The 24736-nt window shown below is 34.2% G+C and overlaps 1 protein-coding gene across 1 annotated transcript in view; it reads right to left on the bottom strand.

The window, feature by feature from the left end:
* The window catches only part of LOC123564469 (uncharacterized), a 51328-nt gene that overhangs the window by 14343 nt on the left and 12249 nt on the right, over window positions 1–24736 (bottom strand). Inside the window, exons 3-9 of the mRNA XM_053533140.1 lie at window positions 21148–21222; window positions 20721–20800; window positions 19489–19786; window positions 9008–9295; window positions 8633–8677; window positions 7942–8379; window positions 3725–4012 (exon numbers count right to left, since the gene is read on the bottom strand). Coding sequence (XP_053389115.1) covers window positions 3725–4012; window positions 7942–8379; window positions 8633–8677; window positions 9008–9295; window positions 19489–19753 — 1324 coding nt within the window. The 5' untranslated portion in view covers window positions 19754–19786; window positions 20721–20800; window positions 21148–21222. The remainder of the gene's footprint in view (window positions 1–3724; window positions 4013–7941; window positions 8380–8632; window positions 8678–9007; window positions 9296–19488; window positions 19787–20720; window positions 20801–21147; window positions 21223–24736) is intronic.

The raw sequence follows: 24736 nt of genomic DNA, 5'->3' as shown, positions 1-24736 counted from the left end.
GTGTTTATAATGTAACAATTAACAAATTTTGGGACTTTTGGGGTTCAAATAGGGGTCGTTATTCTGGAACCTATGATTTGATCTGATGAAGTCATCGTGGAATGCAAGATTTATTGCTGTTAAAGATATTTCGCAAGTTTGTTTCAATCAAACTATAAGTGAAGTGCCTGTGTGGCTATAAAAGCCAACATGGCAAATTTTTGCCCTTTAAGGGGCCACCACTCTAGAACATATTATGGGATCTCGCCAGTTTTTGAAAGGAACCGAGATATTATGCCAATAGAATATATGTGCAAGTTTGATTATAATCAATTGCAAAATGTGGTCTCTACCCTGTTCACAAGCCAAAACAGAAACTTTTGGCTCTTTAAGGGGCCCTAACTCTGGAACCCATTATGGGATTTGGCCAGTTTTTAAAGCGAGATTTTATACCAGTACAAGTTGCTATGTTGTTTCTCATCAGTATTAGGATTCCTCCCTTGCTCCTACCCAACCTGTCACAACGGAAGCACTGGTAGCCTCTTTACATTGAAGGATTTATCCTCGCTAAGGTGAATCTCTTCGATGCAGCAGACCTGAATGTCCTTATCAAACAATATGTTCTCTAATTCATTTTCTTATTGAGGAATCCTTCTGCATTCCAATGCATAAACCTTGAAAGGTTGCATTGACTTCCTTTTTTTTTTGTTCCTGGTGGCCAGTAGATTTCCTCCCTCGTCTCCTAGCTCTTATACAAGTTGCGCGCAAGTTTGATTAAAATCAATAGTAAAATGTGGTTTCTATCGTGTTCACAAACGTATGGACGGACGAAGGCGATCACAAAAGCTTCATTTGTGTCACTACGTGACAGGTGAGCTAAAACTCTGACAGAATCTATTTGAATTATATATGTTTTGGGGATATAATTACGACTTTTTTGTACGATTTGTAAAATTTCTTGAATAGTGATATAATTAATTATCATTACATTAATTAGTTTTAAAATCTTCTGAATAGTAAAGATTATTCAAAATGTCTCATTTTATAAACATTAAAGTTACACATTATGTCAAATTTCTACATTACATTCAACACATCAGAACTACATTCCATTAATCTGTTTATCATGAGAAAGGTAAGAACAGATGTGTACAACCCCGAAGCAAGCATTTATACTTTGTTTATTAGTAAAAACTGTATTGATCGATCAATCACATTTTATACATAGTTTTAGATGGATGGGGTAATGTTCATACCCCTACAATTTCACAATTTTGACAAAATTGCACAAAAGAGTATTTAAATTATTTACTTTCAAATAAACAGTTAGCAAGTAAAGATTTCGTCGCCTTTTATTATTGATGTTTGTTTTTATTAAATGGTAAATAACGGGTTGTTTGTTCTAATTATCGGTTGTAAAATACATAGGTTTTCCTACCCCCTTTTTCTATTCAAAATCTTTTAAATACCCCTCATCCATCTTTAAATTGTCATAAATATAAATTATATTGTATATGTGATAAAAAGAATATATCTCATTGATTTTTCGTCGAATATTTTTATTATACATTTTTTTTGCATTATATAAAGTAAGTGGGGTACATAAAATACCCCGGTTTTGCGTATTTCTTAGCCACGCCTGGAGTAGATTGCACGAAAGAGTATTTAATCAAATTACTTTCCAACTGAACAGTTTGTAAGTAAAGGTTTCATCGCCTTTAATTAGTGTTGCTCTTATTTAATAACGGGTTGTTAATTCTAATTATTGGTTGTAAAATACATAGGTTTTCCTACCCCCTTTTTCTATTTAAAATCTTTTAAATACCCCTCATCCAGTTTTATATGGTCAAAAATATAGATTATATTGTATAAGTGATCAAAAGAATATATCTTCTTGTTTGTTGGTCGAATATTTTTTATTATACATTTTTTGCATTATATAAAGTGGGTGGGGTACATAAAATACCCCGTATTAGCGTATTTCTTAGCCAAAACCGAACTAGATTGCACGAAAGAGTATTTAAATAAATTACTTTCTAAATGAATAGTTTGCAAGAAAAAGTTTCATCGCCTTTCATTAGTGTTGCTCTTATTTAATAACGGTTTGTTTATTCTAATTATCGGTTGTAAAATACATAGCTTTTCCTACTTCCTTTTTCTGTTTAAAATCTTTTAAATACCCCTCATCAAGCTTTATATGGTCAAAAATATAGATTATATTGTATACGTGATAAAAAGAATATATCTTCTTGGTTGTTGGTCGGATATTTTTATTATACATTTTTTGCCTTATATAAAGTGGGTGGGGTACATAAAATACCCCGGATTTGTGTATTTCTTAGCCAAACTTGAACTAGAGTATCTAGATGATTTTCTATTCTAACAGACTGTTTTTAAGGAACATTTTTGTGAAATCATTTTGAAATTGAACCAGTTTTATGTTTTACTTTTGGGTAAGTTGAAATGAATGTATGGCATTCGGTAAAAATTTGCTCTTACTCACATCGTTTGAAAAGAAAATGGCATTTACACTATATGTTATGTGGTAGGACTCTTCCTTATTTGGCAGTTTAGTTTAGTATATAAACTTATCACTTAGCAATTCTTAGACCAAATAAGATGGATTTAATCTAATTAGTTTGAGTTACATGAGCAGAAAACTCTTGCAACCATTTTTCCTGACTTGGATTTTACCACTCTTCAAAGTAGAATATTTTTCAGCATACCTCACATAGGAATCGTGTGATTTTGAATTTTTGATTGACTTCGATGAAAAAAGTGCCATCAAGCAGAGGCGGACATTCAACCAATAGAGTATCATCCATTTCAGGGATAATCAAAAGGTTGTTTATTCTGCTTACAAATATAAATTAATGACTGATTTAATATTCTAATGATTTGAGCTGGATAAATAAATAAGGTTCTATGTATCAGTATTTTGATTTTAGTTTTACATATAGTTTGTACTAATTATGCATAGAATTGTTTGAAATGTAAACGTACTGATTGTCATTATATTCTGAATTGAAATATTAATTTCTAATATCAAAGTCATGTTTTGTCAGAAGAAGTCTCCTTAATATATATAGAGATAATATGATTAACCAGGTGATCCCCTATTTACAAAAGTGCTCCCTTATTGGTGAATCGGACAGGTTTTAATATTTCTTCGTAACTTCAGACATAAAAGACAGATTCAAAGAAATCAAACATTTATATGAATGCGAGCAATAGTTCTATCTTAGTAAGTTTAGATATTATGAAAATCTTCACTACATGCTTTAAGTGTAGGTAGTGATGCGCTCCTGGCGAGTTATTTGTATATAGAATAAACTCTTTCTTTCGCTTGTAAGAAAATCTAAAATTAGCCAAATATCTATTGCTCCATTACTTCAACATATCAGCATTTAATATGACTGAAAACTACATATGCCTTACTTTCCATGTTTTCCTATGTTAATTTACTTTTCCAATTTGAACGAACTTACATCCTTTGCATAATGCAATATGGTTACTGGCAGGCAGATTTGAAAAGCATTTTTCAATTGCGATTGCAACTAGAGAGGTTTGTTTGAAATGGATTTTTGAACCAGATTTAAAGAGGATTACCAAATGAACATCCATGCCACGCCACAGGGGACGCGTGCTTGCGCTGTAGGACGGACAGTGAGAGGTAACAATACAAAAGACTTATGACGTTGTAGTAAATGTTGAAATAATAAACATATTTAGCGAAGATTAGTACCTCTGTTCGTGGCACGAATTATTTCCGCCCCACCATGTTTAATAATTTCTTCTTCCAGTATACAGAAGAATACTGGTGAATCGCTTTGAAGAAGGAACTGCAATAGCTTTTTATTCCTCTCTTTCCGCTTCGGAATGGGTTTTATTTTCTTCAAAAATGCCTTTGTTTTAGCATCTGTAAGATGGCTCTCAACAAAGCGATTAATGACTGCTTTAGAACAGCATATTCCTGCAGTCAGTGCTTTACGATTGTTTGCAACTCTTTCTTTATCTAATGTACATAAACAGTCTGAAAAATGAAAAAAAAAGACATTTCGGTACAAATAGTTCAAACCATAAATCGTTATGACAAATTCTGACATATGAACAATACTATAACGTAACAAAGGGAATAAAATATTGATGTATTTTTAAATATGAAATCGATTCCGTACGTTTTAACAATGTAACATTAGTATCAACGTTAAACATTTGAATTATGTAACTAAAGTGTTCAGACATTTTCTTTTCTATATTAAGTCACGTCACTTTGACAAGCCTCTCAACAAAATGTAACCCAAACCTTGGCATCAATGCAAACTACCAATGTTTTGTGTACACATCTCATTCGTTACTGAATAATTGAGAGATTGCTCTCTTTGCTATTTTTTGGCAACATTTGTCTAGACCTTGACATAAGAATTTCGAAATGCTACCTAAATATCATTTTCAGTCGAAATAGAGTATTTATCAAATGGCGTATTTTAAAAAGTAATAGCAACCATCAGGATAAATATTTTCTTGTAATGGTCACTTTTGACCTAGTCAAGGCCTGTTTCCATACCAAGTTTGAGATCCTAGGCTCAAATGCTGTATTTTTGTACTTACATGACTATTCCTTACCCTGGAAGACTTAAATAACATTAATAACCAATCTCATCAGATGCTGCTGAGATATATTCATTTACATAAAATGAAGGGAGGTAATTGTCATAAATTGAGTCAAAAGTTATCTACCATGATTGTCCCAGTCCATCTGATGGCATAAATGACATTTCAAATCAGTCTCTTCATTGGTTACTGAGATACACCCATTTTAATTTGAAACAAAGGGAGGTAATTTGACATAAAATCAGTCAATAGCGATCTACCCTGATTGCCTCAGTCCAACTAAAGACAATAATGCAATTCCAAATGAGTTCTATAAATATTTACCGAGATAAATCCATTTTTATTAAAATCAGGGGAGGTAATCATGCATTGGTATACGCATGTGGAAGATACAGAGTACAAGCCTATACATTAATATATTAGAAAAAAATTCATAACGATAAATGTTCAATCAAAAGTTATCTAACATGACTATTTCTTACCATGGAAGACAAAAATAACATTTCAAACCAGTCTCATTAGAAGCTGCTAATGTGTATTTATTTAGATAAAAACAAAGGGAGGTAATTTGTCATAAATTCAGTCAATATGTATCTTCACTGATTACTCAAGTCCATCTGTTGAAATAAATGAAATTTCAGATCAGTATCTTCATAAGTTACGGAGATATAACCATTTTAATTTGAAATAAATGGAGGTAATTTAAAGTAAAATCAGTCCACAGTTATCTACCCTGATTATCTCAGTCCAACTTATGACGACAATGAAATTTCAAATGAGTCCTATAAGTACTTACTGATATAAATCCATTTTGATTACAATCAGGGTAGGTAATCAGATATATAATAACTCAGGAACCTATGATTGGATCTGATAGATTCGTCATGGACTCAAAGATTTATTGTTGTTGAAGATACTTTGCAAGTTTGTATCAAATCAAATTATAAATGAAGTCTCTATATGGCTGCAAAAGCCAAAGTAACAAATTTTGGACCTTTAACGGGCCATAACTCTGGAATCCATGACGGGATCTGGCCAGTTTTCGAAAGGAACCCAGACATACAAGTTGTGTGCAAGTTTGATTAAAGTTGATTGCAAAATATTGTCTCTATCGTGTTCACAAGCCAAAAATAATAAATTTTGACCCTTTAAGGGGCCATAAGTCTGAAACCCGTGACGGGATCTGGCCAGTTTTCGAAAGAAATCGAGATATTATGCCAATACAAGTTGTGCGTAAGTTTGATTAAAGCTGATTGCAAACTGTGGTTTCTATCGTGTTCACAAGCCAAAAATAGTCAATTTTGGCATTTTATGGGGTCATAACTCTGGAATCCATGATGGCGTCTGGCCAGTTTTCGAAAAGAATCGAGATATTATGCCAATACAAGTTGTGTGCAAGTTTGATTAAAGTTGATTGCAAAATATTGTCTCTATCATGTTCACAAACCAAAATTAACAAATTTTGGCCCTTTAAGGGGCAATAAGTCTGAAACCCGTGACGGGATCTGGCCAGTTTTCGAAGGGATTCGAGATATTATGCCAATACAAGTTGTGCACAAGTTTGATTAAAGCTGATTGCAAACTGTGGTTTCAATCGTGTTCCCAAGCCAAAAAATAGTAAATTTTGGCCCTTTAAGGGGCCATAACTCTGGAATCCATGATGGCGTCTGGCCTGTTTTCGAAAGGATCCGAGATATTATGTCAACACAAATTGTGTGCAAGTTTGATTAAAATCGATTGCAAACTGTGGTCTCTATTGTGTTCACAAAAAATTGTGGACGGACGACGGACGAAGGGCGATCACAAAAGCTCACTTTGTCACTACGTGACAGATGAGCTAACAACGGTCCTTAGATCAGCACTGTTTGCTATTCAGTCAGTATAGTTTTGGTAAACATCCCTTTTAACAGTTAATGGTACTGTCTAAATTGAAAGATGGGCAAGTTCATTATAGAAATTCAGCAGGGTAAGGGTTAACATCAGATTGCAATATCGCCCCGATATCTGTGTTGAAAGGTAATTAATAATTCATTGTTTTCACATCAAGACGATATTGGAAATATGAAGAACACATCAGACCTATATCAATTTTTCATTATCGGTCGAATATTCGATAATGATACAGGCCCTATTTGTTTACATGTTGGTTCAATATTAGATCTATACACAGAACCCTGAATTCGGCTACCCCTTTCGGGCCTCAGTCAGACGGCAGCATGTCAGTACATGCGATCAGCTATTTAGACGGAATAGAGGCTATGACTAGTTCAATATAGGCTCTATGTCAAATAATATCGGATCAGTTTTGCAAAACCTAAGGTAGATCGATATTGAAATTTGATTTTGGTCCCGATTTGAAAACTATATCAGTTCACGACGGCTCGATATATAAGATATATAATTTTTGATGAATTTATATGCAGTCTATCCCCTATCGGGCCTCAGTCAAACGGCAGCATGTCAGTACATGCGATCAGCTGTTTAGATGGAATAGAGGCTATGACTAGTTCAATATAGGTTCTATGTCAAATAATATCGGATGAATTTATATGCAGTGTATCCCTTTTGATAACAGACCGATGAATAAAGTGTCAGTATTTAAAATAATGGTATGGAGCATTAAAATGTTTAAGAAACGAAGAGAATATAATTGCTGTTATTGTTAATTAAATATCTAACATCATATCATACACAACCAACTCATGTCACTACACACTTAACGGATGAATGTCGGACCATCATCATAAACAAATATTGGTTTTAGTCATTCCTATCCTGGGGCCGTATTCATTATGCATCTTAAGTATAAGTATAAGGAATTGATTATTTACTTAAGTGTTACTAAGGTAAGAAATTTATTTTACTTAAGTATATTTGTTTTTCATAAAACAACTTAACAAGTAATTCTTGGCTTTTATTGTGTACGAAAACATTAAAAAAAAACAAAACATTAATTTCACACAGATACAACATGCACAATTATGTTTAAAGTGCTTTTATCTGAAAAACAACACTTTAATCGTACTCACGACGCCATTTTGTTTTCTGACTTAAGTCATTTCTTACTTATCTTAAGTTTAAGCTGTTTTATGAATAGGACTTAAGTTTTTTACTTAGACTTAAGCTGGAATCACCACAAACTTAAGTAAAATCTTCAACTTAAGTCAAAACATACTTAAGATGCTTTATAATACGGCCCCTGGTATCGATTTAATTTTGGACCAATATCATAAACAGTTATCGTTTATCCGTTGGTGTCTGATATCACCTGGATATTGACCAAATATCGTAAAAAACACTTTGCCAGTATTGGTCCGATTATCTAATGTTAACTTGGTATAAACCTACCATTTTCAAAAGTCGCTGTAGCAACATTGTCCTTGCAACCGTTTATAATTTCCACCACTATTTTGGCTTTCATGTCTAAAAGTTTTTGCCTTGTTTCATCGTCAATCAAAGACAAGAACAGCTTTTTAGCGGCGCTTGAACGTGAATAGGTAACCAATTTATCCAGGGAATGTTTCGACAGGGCTTTTAAATGTATTTTGATTGAAGAAAACTTTACTTCCTCAATTCCTGTTATGCAATGCTCTAAAAGAGTGTCTAACTGACTCAGATCTTCGTTCACGTTATCAACCATTCGTCTCTCTATTTCTTCCGCTTGCCGCCTCATTCGTTTCATTTTACTCATCGGATCGTCGTGTTCATTTTGGTCCTCCACGACCAAAGTATTTCCGGTGGATATTTGATACTTCATTTGTACTGACGATCCAATTGAAACCAAACCTAACGACATGTATAAGAAAATATTTGCCCAAATACATAAGTTCTAATTTGTTTTTCAAAGGTAACAGTAAAATAAAATATATAATAAAGAAATAAGTAGTGTCATTGTTAGTTATTTGTTTTTTATTTTTTTATTATATTCAATATTAAAACATTCGACAAAATTGAAGGTATATAAATACATTCAACACACGTATATTATTATAAGAAAACCCCTTAAGTTATTGAAACGGTTTAATCGTTGAAGACTTACCGTTTTGTTTGCCGTCGTCTTGTTCCTTTGTCGTGGTTCTATTACCTTTAGAAAAATATATCAAATATTTAAAACTGAATAAATAGTGCAGGCGATTCCGACGAAGACTATAACAAACTTGATTTAAATTCATTATTTTTCAATGGGGTCATATTATCATACAGCCATTCAAAAATAATTTGATCATGTATTCTAAGCTGACTAAAGTAGCATTAATATTGATTTATAAAGGAAATTTGGAAAATTTAAATAAATCAGAATGTTTGTCACATTAATAATGTTTGTAAGAATACGTAGATGCAATGGAAATGTCAAAACCAAACAATATCATTTACTTGTCAATGAAAATCTCAATTTATTTAGAAATATAACTACCATTCTTTTGCTTTTTAAACGCCGTGTAAATACCCGGATAAGCTTCTACCATTCCATTGATGATCCATATAGAGACACTACTCACAGACGATTTGATTTTTTCTATCAAAACACGAATTCTTTGTCGCCGTGTAGACTTTGTAGTTATTTCTTCATGTTCGTCAATAGTTATACCTCCAATGGCAACGATTTTGTCTATGAATATCCTTGGTTCGACTTCATCGAGTAAAACATCTTTCATTTCGTGAAAGAAACGCATCAGATTATGCCTTTCATTATGTTGTATACCTGGCAAATGAACTGACAAATGATTATAAATGCAATACATATTGGAATAAAACCTACTTAAGCAAATCAAGCACAAATTTCATATCCTTTGTAATAAACCCTTAAACTTTTTAATAACAGAAGATTGTGAACTGCTACTGCATCATTATTTTGGACTTTGTTTGTTTATTTTTCACCATGGCTTTGAACATTTTCCCCTCATCAATGGTAAACTTATTATAAGGCAACTCAACCAACTGGTCTCGTATCTTTGATCAAGATATATGTTCAAAATTGAAATAAAATCCTCATTGTTGAAATCCTGAAAATATAAACGGAAGCGGTTGAAACACGGGGAAGCATAACAAAGTCCGAGGAAATGACGTCTCAATTACATGCAAAAAGTCTTATTCCTTTGACTGATATAATTTTCCAGCCAAAATAGACCACTATGACACCCACTTACTTGGTTCCCGTTTGAACACATCGTTTCAGGGGACAACTAGTTAATTTTACGTGTTAATTCTAACTTTCAATATCGTATTCTTCAATCAAAAAATACATTTAAAGATATTTGAGAATTTTCATTTAGTAAAGCTATCCGCAACCTATTTTCAGAACGAGAAAATGATAGTATTGTATTTTCGCCAGATTTCCAGATCTCTGTAAAATAATTTGACCGTAACATATATGTTTTGTTTACGAATTATTCATCATTTTTCTACAGAACCGTTAATCGTTTCTGTCTCGGTTTTCACGGCATTGTTTATAGAGTTATTTTTATAACTGCTAAGAAACGTGGGTGTCAGTTAGTTGTTTCCTTTTTTATGTCCAAACGAAATCTTTGAAAGTACGCCGATTTTAACAAATTGTCTCTGCTTCACTTTTGAAAACAACATTATTTGACCACTAACGAGCACAGTAATATTTTTTTCTGTAACGAAATCTTACTGTTCTATGGAAAACAGCTTCAGTGTTAAGTGCTGTGTGGCGGCCGTAAAAAGTTGCCCCGACTTCATCTCAGTGTTGTTATATTTTCTGGTCCTTCGGGATCATTGATTTCAACTCATTTAGATTTGAAGATTGAATACTGCTTAAGCCGGTGCTAGGGGGCGTGGGCAGTGTTGCATTTTCCATTACTGCTCATGAACAGACTCAATCAAACCGAGTCTGCAATTTTCACTGCTTTGTTCTCGGTGTTTCCGAGGGATCTACTTTCCAGATTTTTTTTTTAAACTTTCTAAAAATTTGTAATCAGCAGAGCTTTTGAAAATCCTCAAGGGTAGTATGTGTAAGGGTACTACTTACTCAGTTTGGTGAGGATCCATCAAGAGGTTCATGACAAGAGGTAGTTTAATTATTTGTTACATTTAGATCTGGTGACTCCTTAATTACTAACGTGAGATAGACCAATAGATGTATGCTACGAAGCAAGTTTGCTAAGCATCAATCAAGCGGTTCAAGAGAAGACTTTAGTTAACAAATGTTGGCGACTGATAGCTATTCGAGTAATATAGAGCCAATATATCTTTGTATTATCATTATTATTATTATATACCACATTTATATAGTACATGTACTCGTTTCGTATACCAAAAACGTTCAGAAGTGCTTTACAATCTATACAATGTTAAATAAAAATGGTAATTAAACTATTATATAATTAGTACGTAGCGTTTTAGAATAAAGGTAAGCAGATTAATTTCCTAATTAAAACATCAGCAAGAAAATAGTTAAATATGCACAAAGTATAAGATATTAAATCACAATTTAAAAAAAAAAAAACATTTTTAGACTAAAGTTCTTGATTGACCGGCCAAGTATCTGCATTACTCCATCAGGTAATTAGTGAAATTTATTCCCAAAGAGTTGTATGAAATAATGCGTCAATAGCGCGTTTCTGAAACTTTGCAAGTTCTCGCAGTCTCTAATGCCAGATATGAAGGCATTCCATAACAGCACAGCTGCTGTCTAAATGCTCCTGTAACCAAACCGCACTGTCCGACATTTGGGCACAACTAGTGTTAATGGATTATTTAGGGATCTCAGATATCTAGATGGCGAACATATTTCTACCATAAGCTTAGGTCAATCATTGAGTACCTTATATGTATGCGTCAGAATTTTGTATTCTACCCTGTACTGCACAGGAAACCATTGACTTTTGGAATATTATATAGAAGAGAGTTACAATAATTCAAACATGATGTAACAAGAATTAATTGCGTTCGCGCTTGTATATTGCCTAATGTAAACAATTTGCCGCAACCGTGCTTAGAAATCCGTACACACGCTATTCACATGATACTCCAACTTCAAATTCGAATCCAGGTCAGCACCGTAGTTCCTGACACTGCCCACTGCCTGATTGTTTGATTTCAAAGCCGTCCCTGTCACACAGATATTTGAAACAGATTGCACTTTGTGTTTAGATGAAAATATGATTAATTCTATTGTTTTTTTTTTCAGCATTGAGTTTTAACATGTAGGTATTCATCAAGCTTACTATATCCTTTAGACAGCCTTCAACGAGATTGATGGTCTATTTAATAGACATTCTGTTTATTGGTTTGAAGTATTGATATAACTGTGAATCGTCCGCATATACTGTAAACCTAGAAATGTTTTCGCGCTTTTTAAATTAGCGCCTTTCGCGGGTGGTATATAACCGTGAAATTAAATAGCCGCGAAAAACTCTGATCTAACAAAAACGCGAAAGATTCTAGCTTCAGCTTAAATAGATCGCTACTAAGTGATCCTGTACTTACACATGCCTGGACACTGACGTAAATCCTTTCAATTCCTTTGAATAATATAGATTAATGCAGTTTATGTTTTCTTATCAGTGTTAATGTATTAAATATTACAGGAGTCATAAAAATAATCCACTTTAATATCTCAAATTCTAGTACCAAAATGAGTGCACAAATCGACATTAACTCAGTTGATTGACAGGTGACGTCTGTATGATGTAATAGCCTTTTCAATATCGGTCAGTCAGCTGAACAGGGGATAAAAACAGAAACAAGATGCATCTATCGAACAACATATAATTTTTAGTCAGCAGCAGATACGATCAAATGAAAACCATTTCTATTCTTTCATTTTGGATACTACATAGAACATTTTAAATAACAGTTCAAACAAGTTAACGTTTTCAACATTATTGTTCGTATATCAGAACATTTATATACAGAAGAACGTGAAACATTTTAAATAACAGTTCAAACAAGTGAACATTTTAAACTTTCTTGTTCATATGACAGTACTGGTCAACCACATTCTCTACTCCTTAGCAAGCATTCCTGAGCGATACCAACCACACTTGATCACGTTTGATTGTTTTCTGATTTTCTCAAACGCACTAATCATCCATTTAGCATGGATTGGCTTGAGGGAAGACAGTTTTAAGTCAATGTCTAGCTTGTCAACTGACCCGCCCTTATCAAGCTGCCTCTGAACTAAGTCGGCATACCAAAGAGTGAACTGTGTTTTCACCCCCTCTTTGAGTTGCGCATTGCCAGACAAATCAAGTAGGTGTAGCTCCCCTGTGCACCCCCAGGTATAAACACACACTTGTAATTGTTCTGCTCTAGCTTGCGTAGGAATGTATCAACACGATGCGCTGCAAAGCAGTCAAAGATCAACAGTGCAGGATGTTTGAGGGCAAGATCAAGATTTTCACGTGTTTCATTAATGTAAGGGGACAGAACCTTGTCGATGAAGCGTATTTGCCGATCTCAGCTCGTGTTTCATCATCGTAGTGAATGTAATTCCCTCTTTTTCTTTTGGCAGTTTTCTTAATAATATCCTTCACATTTTCATTCTCAATTTGCACAGATTCCTCACTCGTGCTACATGAAGGTAAGATAGTTTCCAAAGGATCACTAGGTCTTTCAGATTTTTCAGGTGTAAAAAAACTACGCATGGACATTATGCCGGCAAAATTAGTAATGATTCAACGTGGGAAATAAAATATCAATTGCTCCGTTGAATATGATCAACTTGAAGAAGTACGTAACAACTGTTCACGAAACTTTTCATGCATACATGATTTGCCGTTAGGGCTTGGGGTGGATTTATAATCAAGGGGTACAGTAAAACTGTATGTTTCCGATAATACTATAAATGCAATAATGCCGTGATACTTACCTTAGTATTCTAAATACATGCACTAGCGACTTCATTTTCGCGGGATTCGCGATGGATATGATTCCGCGAACATTTGTAGCCGCGAAATTGTCTACGTTTTGCAAAACGCGAAATAAAGTATCCGCGAACATTTCTAGGTTTACAGTAAATGATTGTTCAGTCCGTGCTTTCTGCTGATAGCTCCGACTGAGTTTATGTGCATTGTGTAGTTCTTTGACCTCAGGACAGACCCTTGGGGTACACTGTCCTTCATGAGCACTGAGCACTGGTTGTGATAGTTCACGTCACTAAGGTATGATAGCATCTATGCGAATGGCTTGTCTATAATACCAAAGTGACATTCTATGCGATGAATTAATGTCCCGGGGTCGATAGTGTCAAATGATGCAGAGAGATCGAGCATCACAAGAATAGTAATATTGTTTTTATCCAACGACTGAAAAATGTCATTTTGGACTTCTAACAGGAAAGTCCGAGTCGAGTGGAATTTCTTATAAGGAGATTGATTAACTTCATCAATTTCATTATTTCTCAGATAATATTTTTCAATTCAAATATCTACCACTTTTTCTAAGATTTTAGATACAAAAGACAGATTCAATTTGGCAGATTTGACATAGGTCTATAGTATTTAGAACATTTGCTTCTGTGCTTGGCTTTTGAGAAGAGATCTTATTTTGAATGTATGAACGATTTGGGCACATACGCAGGGTCTGGAGATGTATTTTTAATTTTTGTTATAACTGGTGTTAGTTCACCAAGATATTCTTTTGATAACCATGATTGGATAGGGTCTAGTTCACAAGATTTGTTTGCTAACTTTTTAATTATATTTATTTCACTTTGTCTTTTAAGGTTTGAGTAAACTTAACAAAACTGACGCCTGTGTATTCAGTATCTATGTAACCTAAATGAGATACAGACTGTGTTTGCGATGCTATATTGTTTCTGATTATTTCAAAAGAAGTGCGAAATGCTTTGAAGATCAAGGTGATGGTAAAATCACCTCATTTATATCGCAAGGAAGATTTTTGGTAATATTAAATAAACTCCTATGGTCACTCCTATATAAGTCAATTATACCTGTAAAATAACCAAAACGAGCTTGTTTTAGCACTTATTCAAGGATCGATTGTGAGTTTACTTTCACGCCACTTGCGTTTTAGTTTTCGGTTCTGATGTTTTGCTTCGTGGAGTCAAAGTGGCGTGTTTGTCTACTGATTTGAATATTCCTCAACAAATTCATCAATATCAGATTGAGTGCACTGAGTGATAAAAAATCTATTTTTCGTATATCTTCTCGGAATGAATCAATGTCGATGTAACGTTTTTCCTGTACCCGACATTTTTTCGTCCTTGGGTTGTTTTTGGAGCTTTGGCGTCGAATATCACAGCGAAATTATCACGTGGCAACTTTCCATTGAAATTAGATAGTCCAATTCTACGACCTTAAAAATTTGAAACCGTGTTATTATCTCTGGTCATCACTACATCCGACGTATGCCCAGCAACATTTATTGGTTCTTGTACATGTTAATGCATGTCACATGCATCTAGACTGCTTGTAAACTGTTTTGTGTCACTATTTACCGGTAAATCAAGATGGAAGTTTATGTCCCCCACAATGATGGTGGTCTTGTCAATCGTAGTATTTAGAAATGGGGACATTATTACACTAGGAAAATGTTTGTGTCCAAACCGTTATCTTTGAAAGTGGGTGGCCTGTATGTAATGGCAAGTCGTATGGAATGTCAGCTTAACTACATTGTAATCCATACAGTTAAACTGAGAAAAATCGTCGTTTTTGCTTAATATGACAATGTTCACTTACTTAAGTACCTTGAGAATGATCTTTACGCCCCCGCCGCGCCTACTACTGCGGGGATATTTTTCGTTTTGTAACCATTGGCCACGCGTCAGTTATGGCACAAATGAATTCATTTGTACGAGCGAGGTCACATATGGAGAGTATTTTAGTTTTCACTGATCGTGCATTCAATGAACAAATCTTAATGCTTTTCTGCCCCTTAGCTAATGCACAATTTTCAGGTTTTATCCGTATCAAGTTGTTACCATTCACCCCGTTGTAAGTGTCCCATGCTCATTTTATCTGATTCTTCCCACCTCTATTCCCTCTATATTGCAACTGCATTAATCTAAACTCTTTCAATGTTTTGATGATGATAGGATTAGGTCTCTTATGTGCACGTGCTAATTGTGCAATATTGTGCAATTTTGATCTTTTATAAATACTCCTCGGCGCCATTCGCTCACTGAAACACATTGAATTGAATTGCAACAGTTGTTTTTAATCAAAATATCTTTAAAATCTCAATTATGATTCACATTAAATTTATAACACAGCAATCACGACAAAATAATAAAAATTACCCGTCAATAGAGCTGGAGGTCTGTACACAACCGCTACCTGTATGGTCAAATTTTTGAGAATAAGATTCCAAATACTATATAACAAATACTATATTCTAAGCTTCTTACAGTGCCATGCCTTGTCCTTCGCATACTGATCGTGTTTCTTCAAGTGATCGGAACGCCATCACCATTTTGATTTTTTCTATTAGTAATACTTAATTTATATCCATTCTAGTTCAATTCAGGAGTTTCAAAATAATGTTGCTTTTTTGGTCCGGGTACCAGAATATAAGATTCTGTCACTGGTTGTAGGTGCAGATGGGAATTTCCGGCCTCAAGGGTAACTATGTAACTATTTAGGCGGTAACGAGGCTCCAGCCGAGTTACTGCCTAAACATTTACCCGAGAGCCGGATATTCTCATCTGCATCTATAACCAGTGATAGAATCTTTTTCTTGCATACCCATATCAAAAAATAATGATACAAATAAAACCAATCGAACGGCTTTCTTTTTGGAACTATTTCTTATAGCAGCGTATTTAAACAAAGCACGGGAAAGCAACGTCCGTAAACAGGAAAGACGTCATGACGTTTCAATACAAATAACAATGTTTAGTTCCGGTTTTGTTTTATCACTTGCAGCGTAACGTTATGTTATTTTTTTTTATTTATTTTTTTTTTTGATGAAATAGCGTGTTTTGAATCGAGAAATAATATACTATCAATAACAAAGAGGAACTGTCAAGGTATTGGATTTATATTCCGTTTTTTTTAAATAAAATATAAATAACTACATAAATCTTCTCCATATATGTAATTCGTAATACGTAATTTAAAGCACGAGAGTCATCTTACAAGATGAATTTTTCCAGCACCGGTAAAAATACGGGAAATCTCCGTTTTGTATGCAAGAAATCTATTTTCTGATCCCTAAGGTATTGGCTTAAAAATCATCTTTGTTCACAACAGATCTACAGTTCAGAGTAATGCAGGAAAACTATTTGCTTATATTTTTGTACTGATTGAAATTCTTAGGGTATATCAATGTTTTAAAGTTCACACCATTTTATTTAAGAATTACGTTACTTTTAGCATCTCCTTCACTTCTGTGCGTTTTCTTTTCACATGTTATATTGTGTAAGTTTATTATCCTACATGCTGCAGGGTCTTTTGTTTTGGGTTTAACGCGATTTTTCAACAGTATTTCAGTCATGTAACGGCGGGCAGTATACCTAACAAGTGTTCCTGGATTCTGTACCTGTACAAACCTGTTCTTCGCAACTAACTGCCAACTTCCCCACATGCATTATCAGAGGTGGTGAACAAATGATTTCAGACACAATGTTTTTTATCAAATCGTCATGAGGAACATACGTCCCGCCCGGGGATCGAACTCGCGACCCAGCGATCCATAGACCAACGCTCTCCTTACTGAGCTAAGTGAGAGGGCTTGCTGTAGGGTCTAGTTTCCATAATCCCCTATTGTCCGATACCGTATATCGAATATCAAATAATTGTTTTCTAGTGTAGGTATACTTTACAGATGAACGACAGGCAATGTCTCATGTATATCCATAGAGAAAATAGATTATCAAAACATTCACTGGATGCAAGCCACACAATCACTGAGGATATAGCAACATAGAAGCACAATCTTCACACAAATAATTAGTTATTCGGTAAGATTTAAGAGCAAAGATAACGCGTGACAGTGTAATATATTTTAAACAATCACAAAATACCCGGTCATTTATCGATGTGTAAGTTGGAACATGCTAATGGATGCGCTTGTTGACTCAGGAACATATGAAAGGTTATAGTTATTATAGTTAAGGCAGCCTGACATTAAAGGGTTGTGTAGAGTAAAGACAAATGAGTCAGAACAATATGTTCTGATAGCATATGATAACATTGTAGCTAGTATGCAGGCACAGGCAGTCAATGCATAGATATTTAGTTTTTGTATAAGTTTAAGACTCACGGGCTTAGTGTAGTCATATCGGAACTTCTTTTATGCAAATCAAGCTTAACAGTTCCATCTTATATGAAAATATGCTGCAACATTATATATTTTATATTGTCATCTTCATATGATTAAGGTGATTAGTTGTTCGGAATTGGCAATAAAAGTGTGCGAATCATGTAACCTTGGGTAGTTTGATAATATTTTCTTCAAGCTACTGTATTTTATACTACAGTATACCACACTGAAAATTGTACTGAATATACTTTCTAGTATGAGGCTTCTTGCATAGAGATTTTACTATTGCCGTCCAACTAATATTTTCTGATAGTCATAGTAACAAGTAAACGCCAAAGCGATGCACGTCAAAATATGTGGAGCTCCTATAGAATTCAAATGGAAATATATTTGACATCTATCAGGGCGTAAGTGTGAAAGATAGTGGGCTGAGCAATTTATATCAATAAAATATCCCGATGGATATTTGTCGTACCGAGAAACTGTGCGATGTGCTTTTCTTAAGCTTTTCTTAAGCTATAGATAACACATAGAAACACACAAAAAATATTACTCCTTCTCTAGAGAAGGAACACGTATGGTTACATTTCACTCTTGACTAAGCAGATATTTGATACAAGGATACTGTCAAATGCATCCGATTAAAAATATGACGCCGCCTCTTTGTCAGTATGTGTTTATGCGTACGCAAGTCAATCTGTTATCAATAACAAGCCAACATGGAATAAAATCTCGTACATGTACAGAGAATAAACCGTAAAGTAAATATTTTGATAATGTAGATAAATATGATGAATATGCATGATATCTTAAAATAATCTCCCGCTAAATAAACACGTAATAAAGTAATCGATGTTCTCGTGATGTTTTCAAACTGAAATGTTTTTCAAGTTGCAAATGCTTACTTTCATTTTTACATGTCTATATCCTTTTTTTGCGTTAATATGTAATTGCTTGCGTATACAAGTACACACAATTTATATTTATCGGTTTTAATCACATGATGATACTTACAGAATTCTTAAAAGAAGTACTAGAAGAAACCTTTTTACAAAGCTAAATCTTGTTATAAACATGATCGATGCCTCTTTTGCAATCATCGGCTTTTTCGAACACATAAATAAAGTGTTATCATGACTTCGCGATTCTTTGTGAGAAAGAGATGTACTTTAATCTGAAGACAGACAATGTACAAATAGGAATTTCAAAAGGTCACATAAGGAACGACATTTAAAATGCGTCATATTGCAAGTACTATATGAATTTTTACGAAGTCACATTTTAAACAGTTTGATAACATTACCAATTTTATAATGGATAATGAATAATCAGACAATAATGTCTACATATTCCATGAAACAAAATCATCATTAATTCAAGTGTTACAGTAGTGTATTTTAAATTCGAGGAGAAATAAAACCGTAACGTCGCCAAGAAACTTACCCCTCGTTCAAATATTATTAAAATATCTTTTCTAGAGTTTTACTTACGATAAAACCTAAAAATTCTGAGTAATATTTTGAATATATATAATAAAATGTAGGCTTTTGGTCATACTAACATATCTAAGTTTGATTGTAAATAAAAGCTTTAACCTTTTGAAGCAGTGCTGAAACAATGTTTGAGCAAATGACACATTAACTTCTAGACAACCTCTCCTTAACGTTTTAAGTGCACGAATTGCATCTACACTGAAAATATATTTACCTAGGATATGGCGCTTGTGCATGCTTTGTCTTAGTTCGGATACAATATTTCCTTGCCCAGTTTCTTCCAAATATGAAACAAACATTTCATAGGTAACATCTTTCCTGCTATCCGGTTTAATATTACATATCTCCTTTATTAGAGTTTCATTCTTCTTTTCACGACTACTGCCGCTTTGTACATTTTCAACTGATTTCGAATTTAAGATTCCCATCTTGTGAAATTTTTCTGCAAGTCCAGTCGGTTCCATCTTTTCCTTCAACATCTTGAAATTTCTTTGTAATCTGAGCTGCAAATCCTAAAAATATATTCAAAAATATATAAGAAAAATATGTAGATTTTATAAGATCAGCGGCCATAATATCTTGCAAAAGCATATCGAACTTTCATTAAAAATACCTTAATCTAGAATAGTTATTGGTCGCTTGTCTATGATTAAAGTGGTTGTTAAAGTGGAATTGGTTGAAACTGTGTAGTCTGTCAACCGCTACAGCTTGGTTTAAAGTCTATTAAACGTTAGGAAAGTTTTCTGCGTGTTTCTGCTAGGTCTGATTATAGTGTATTAATCGCTATGTCAGTTTAAAGTTACCTAACCGTTAGGTCAGTTTACAGTGTGTTTCCGCTAGTCCATGCAGTTACTACTTTATTAACCGTTTTTTACAGCATGAACTAATATTTGTTCATTACTGTGTAGCGTTAACCAGAGTATGCAATTGATTATACTTTTTGGTCAAAGTATTGAGGAAAACATGCGTATGTTTAATTTGTTAGTAAGTCTGTGGGCCTAATATCACGTGATGATTTCTGCCACTTTACTTCTCTGCATACAGCACTCACTCCTCTATACTGGAAAAGTACGACCTTATTATTCCTATCTCTTATAATATATATTTGTTAGCAAATAATATACTCTTAAACAATAATAAATGCAAAATTGAAGACGGAATTTTCATTTTCAGAACTCACACCATAAGAAGTGTTTATATAAGGACGGCTAGTGGTATCATGGATTGACAATCTTTACTTGTTTGAGACTTGTTTTAGTTTGAAAGCACTACAGCTAACTCAAAAACAATACACATAAAAACACGAAGTGTTAAGTTTTTTGTCGAAGCTAAATTATTGTATCTTGATTTCAGCTCTCGGACCTGAAAACAGCACAAACACGACGACTTAGTATCGCGAAACAGCCGTGTAAAAGTTGAAACTATTTGTTAGCAAGTTGGAATTACCAGTAAACCATTTGTGCTTCCTGTTGGCCCACTTACGCCTCTTTGCTCCTGCTTATTCCTTGATTTTAAATTTGATTCATCTGAAAGTGAATTATTGTATTTAATCACTGATATGTACTGATATGTCTTTTAAGCGGGCACGCATGTGTAAAATGTGTGAAGAGAGTGAGGGGACTTAAGTAAAGACCTTACGACACATTCATTGGACCTGTCTGAACTATATTTTCTGTTGTAAAAAGTATTTAAAGAAAAAACGGTAACAACAAGAGATATTATGATTAGTTTAAAGCAATAGTTAAGATTCACACCATTAAACTGAGTAATTAATATTATTGTAGGAAATCATGAATATATTAATATAACGTGCGACTGAATTTGTCTTAATTTCATAATTCTGTATAAGTGAAGGAGACAACAAAGTAGATACCTATTCTCCTCTTACATGATTCCAAGGAAGTTCTGGAAACGTCTGGCAACAAACTGCGTTTAGCAGGAGATATATCTGTCAAAAGAGATATGCGTTACAAAGGACCAAAACAGTAATAGTCACGTTCCATATTCCAAAAATGTTTCCCCTTAAAAGAGGTGCCTCCTGTTTTACAGCTATAAAACGTCTGTAAAAGACCTTTATTTTGAAATTACACCTGTAAGTAAAAGACCTGTAAGTGAAGAATTACCAGAAATACAGTTAAAAATTACAGGTGTAAAAACAATTGCAGGTCTCAAAAATACAGCTGTAAAAATTTAGTTGAAAGTTACAGATGCAAAATGTTTATGTCTCAAAATTACTGTAAAATTTCTTTTTTACTGTCAGCCATCTTTAATGCATTTTTGCGGGACATAACTTTTGTGTAGTAATTCCTACCCTTTCTAGAGAATTATAATTCATCCTAAAACTTTTTGTACTTCTGCTTTCGTCCCTTAAAGTAATTTTCTCTTTTTCAACACATGTTATATTTCTACAGCTGTAAGTTTTAAGCATATCTGCAGCTGTAACTTTTTTTTTTTCATTTTTATAGCTATAAGTTTGTTTACAGCTATGTCTCATTTGCATAAGTCGACCTGTTCAACAATCGTTTTACAGCTATAAATTGAAATCTACAGTTATAAAATCAATGTTGTTATATAAAATCTACAGGTGTAAAATTGAAATTATCATGACTGTAATTTTGAACAAAATACGGGTCTTTTATAGCTGTAAAATTTCGTACAGGTACTGCCGTGTGCCCACTAAAGATATGTATACAAAACCACATACAAAGTAAAACAAATGGACACAATACAAAAACATACATGAACATACAAGGTTATAGTCTTGGGGCAGTTATTTGCAAAACATCACTTTGCAGTATGATCATTTAACGCACAACAGTCTCACATTAACACAAATTATGTTACAGGAAAGTGCGACCAGGCATATTCTTAACATGTTATAATAGCAAGATAAGAAAATAATAGAAATGCTCATGTTACACATCACCGTGTATATGCAGTAACACAAGCATGCGCTAATAACAGATCATTTGCGAAATATATAACACTAAAGTGCACAAATAAATGGCGGAAACGGCCGCTGAAGGAACACACGGTGAGTAAACTGACTGCTAAACAGAGTGCAAACTATTAAATACGTGCATACGGCTGCAAAGACTGTGCTTCAATCAAAAATAAGTAGATTCTTATGAAAATCAATGGTTTTAAAGATCATTCGTGAGAATGGCGACCTTGGAATCGTTTTGAAGGCGGATTTAGTGTTTCGATGGTATTCAGTGATACAGTAATGTATACTTTACCTCGTTTTGTAGGTAGTCGGGTAGCCAATGAAAGGATTCAAAGGACTTGTGACATTTAATAATGAAAGGAAATAGAATGAATGCGTTTCATACACTTTTATAAGGTGACACCGAGTTATGTGCATGCCTGATCAGAGTAACACCAAAAAAACGGGATTTCTGAGTGTCAAAACCATTAATCTTTTCGGGATATTGGCATCATAGTTCGGTATAGTTGTGGTTTTGACTTGCATTTATCTTATGTTTCAAGATCCTTCATTCATATAAAGTCGATTGCCGAATATGTTATTAGGGATGGTATAATTTATTACTAGTGTTGTGTCATTCTATGTCGATATTCCATGGAGACGTATGACAAAGACATTATCTGAATATATTATTTTATGCCAACAAACACACTAACAAAGCCTTTCGTTGTTACAATCAAAATGTAATTTTAGTATTAAAATTTTGATCTTTATGGTTTATTGGCATCAATATTTGGTAAAATGGTGGCTTGAGCTTGCGTGAATCATATAATCATATTCTCATCAAGTACAGTTGCAAATATTTTCTATTTCTTTAACACGTGTCATTTTTAGTTGTGTTTTGTCAGTAAATCTTTTCAAAAATAGTGGACTTTCAATTTTACATCGAATATTTAAGATGTAGATTACCTAAGCAGAACCTTTCCGTGCAACCATAATTTTGCCCCTCACCGATGGCGGTTCGAATCTCATTCTCGGCGTTTAATTCTTCATGTGTTGAAGCCATCCAGCTGGCTAACGAAACGTCGATGGTTCTATTCAGGTGCCCGTCCGTGATGAAATAATTCACGGAGAGGCACATGAGATCTTCCTCCACAATCAAAGCTGAAAATCACGATATGAGCCTCGCCATGAGAAAACCAACATAATGGCTTTGCGACCATCATGGATCTAGACCAGCCTGCGCATCCGCATAAAAGGTAGGTGACGATCAGATGTTCATAAATGAATTCAAAGGTTAGATTTGCCTTTCACGTTTTGTGTCTAGAGAATAACGTAATGACCATTCAAGGTATTTACATCAGTATAGGCATATCCATCAGGTAGGTAGATGGCGATAAGACAATTTGCAGAGTTTATAAACCAGGTCAGTAGGACACAGGTTAAGGTCACAGCAAGGTTAAATATATCTGTCATATGTTCTGTCCAAAGCATAACTTAATACCATATCATATTCAAACTTGTCATAAAGGTAAGTTACAATGAGACAATGTGCAGAGCGCATGGACTTCGGTGGTAGGATATTGTAGGTATCCTTTGTACTTTGTGACTGGAGCATAACTTCAAATTTATACATGATGTTGATTTAAAGCTAAGAATGTAAATGTTTGATGACGAGGTGATTTGAGGAGTACAACAATCTACATAACATCCCCATCCACATCCAAAACAATTATTTTTATTTTCTTGCAATATTGTAGTTGAGCGCATGCACTTGCTTACGAGGTCAATGGTAATTGTCCCGAAATAAGGCCAATGTCAAATTTGTTCTTTGTAGTTCGTGTCCGGAGCACACATCAACACCGTTCAAGGTTGTGACTTTAACAATTTGAGGATTTCAACTATGCACATTGAACCCCCCTCCCTCCCCTTACCACACACACACGCACGCACGCACACCCATCCACCAACACGCCTACCTACCTACCTACCCAGCACCCACCCCCACCCCCTCAAACACACACACACTTAAATCTATTGTAATTAATCCAAAACTTCCTAACTAGAACCCAAAATGTTTTATTTTAAATTTTACTTGTAGAACTCTACAAGCATATACTGTCTCGCGTCGCGGAGCTCTTGTTCGCCATCTGTCCTAGTAAACATCCTTGACATACGGATTTACCGTAAACAACGATAGCATCTGCCTTTTTGCGAGAAAGCGGAAACTGGTCAAAATATGTTTCCTTGTAATCGAAATATTCGTCATGTGCCTCTTAGGTACGGCGCCATATACTGACAGAACAATAATTTAAAATAAAACCATCCAAATATGGCATGTAAATCATGGTAATCGTACTTTATATGAATTAAGAAGCTTAAAACATAAAGGTTAACACAAGTTAAAACCCCTACTGTACCGAATTTTGTAGAGATTTAATGGTTTGATACTTAAAATTTCCATTTTTGGTGTTATGCTTGTCTTCCATGCACATATTATTAAATGTCACAAGTCCTTTAATTAGCTTTTAATTAC

Source organism: Mercenaria mercenaria, unplaced genomic scaffold, assembly GCF_021730395.1.
Source record: "Mercenaria mercenaria strain notata unplaced genomic scaffold, MADL_Memer_1 contig_2062, whole genome shotgun sequence".
NCBI lineage: Eukaryota > Metazoa > Mollusca > Bivalvia > Venerida > Veneridae > Mercenaria > Mercenaria mercenaria.
Note: the sequence above shows the minus strand (reverse complement) of the source record. Positions and strands in the feature narration are given on the sequence as shown.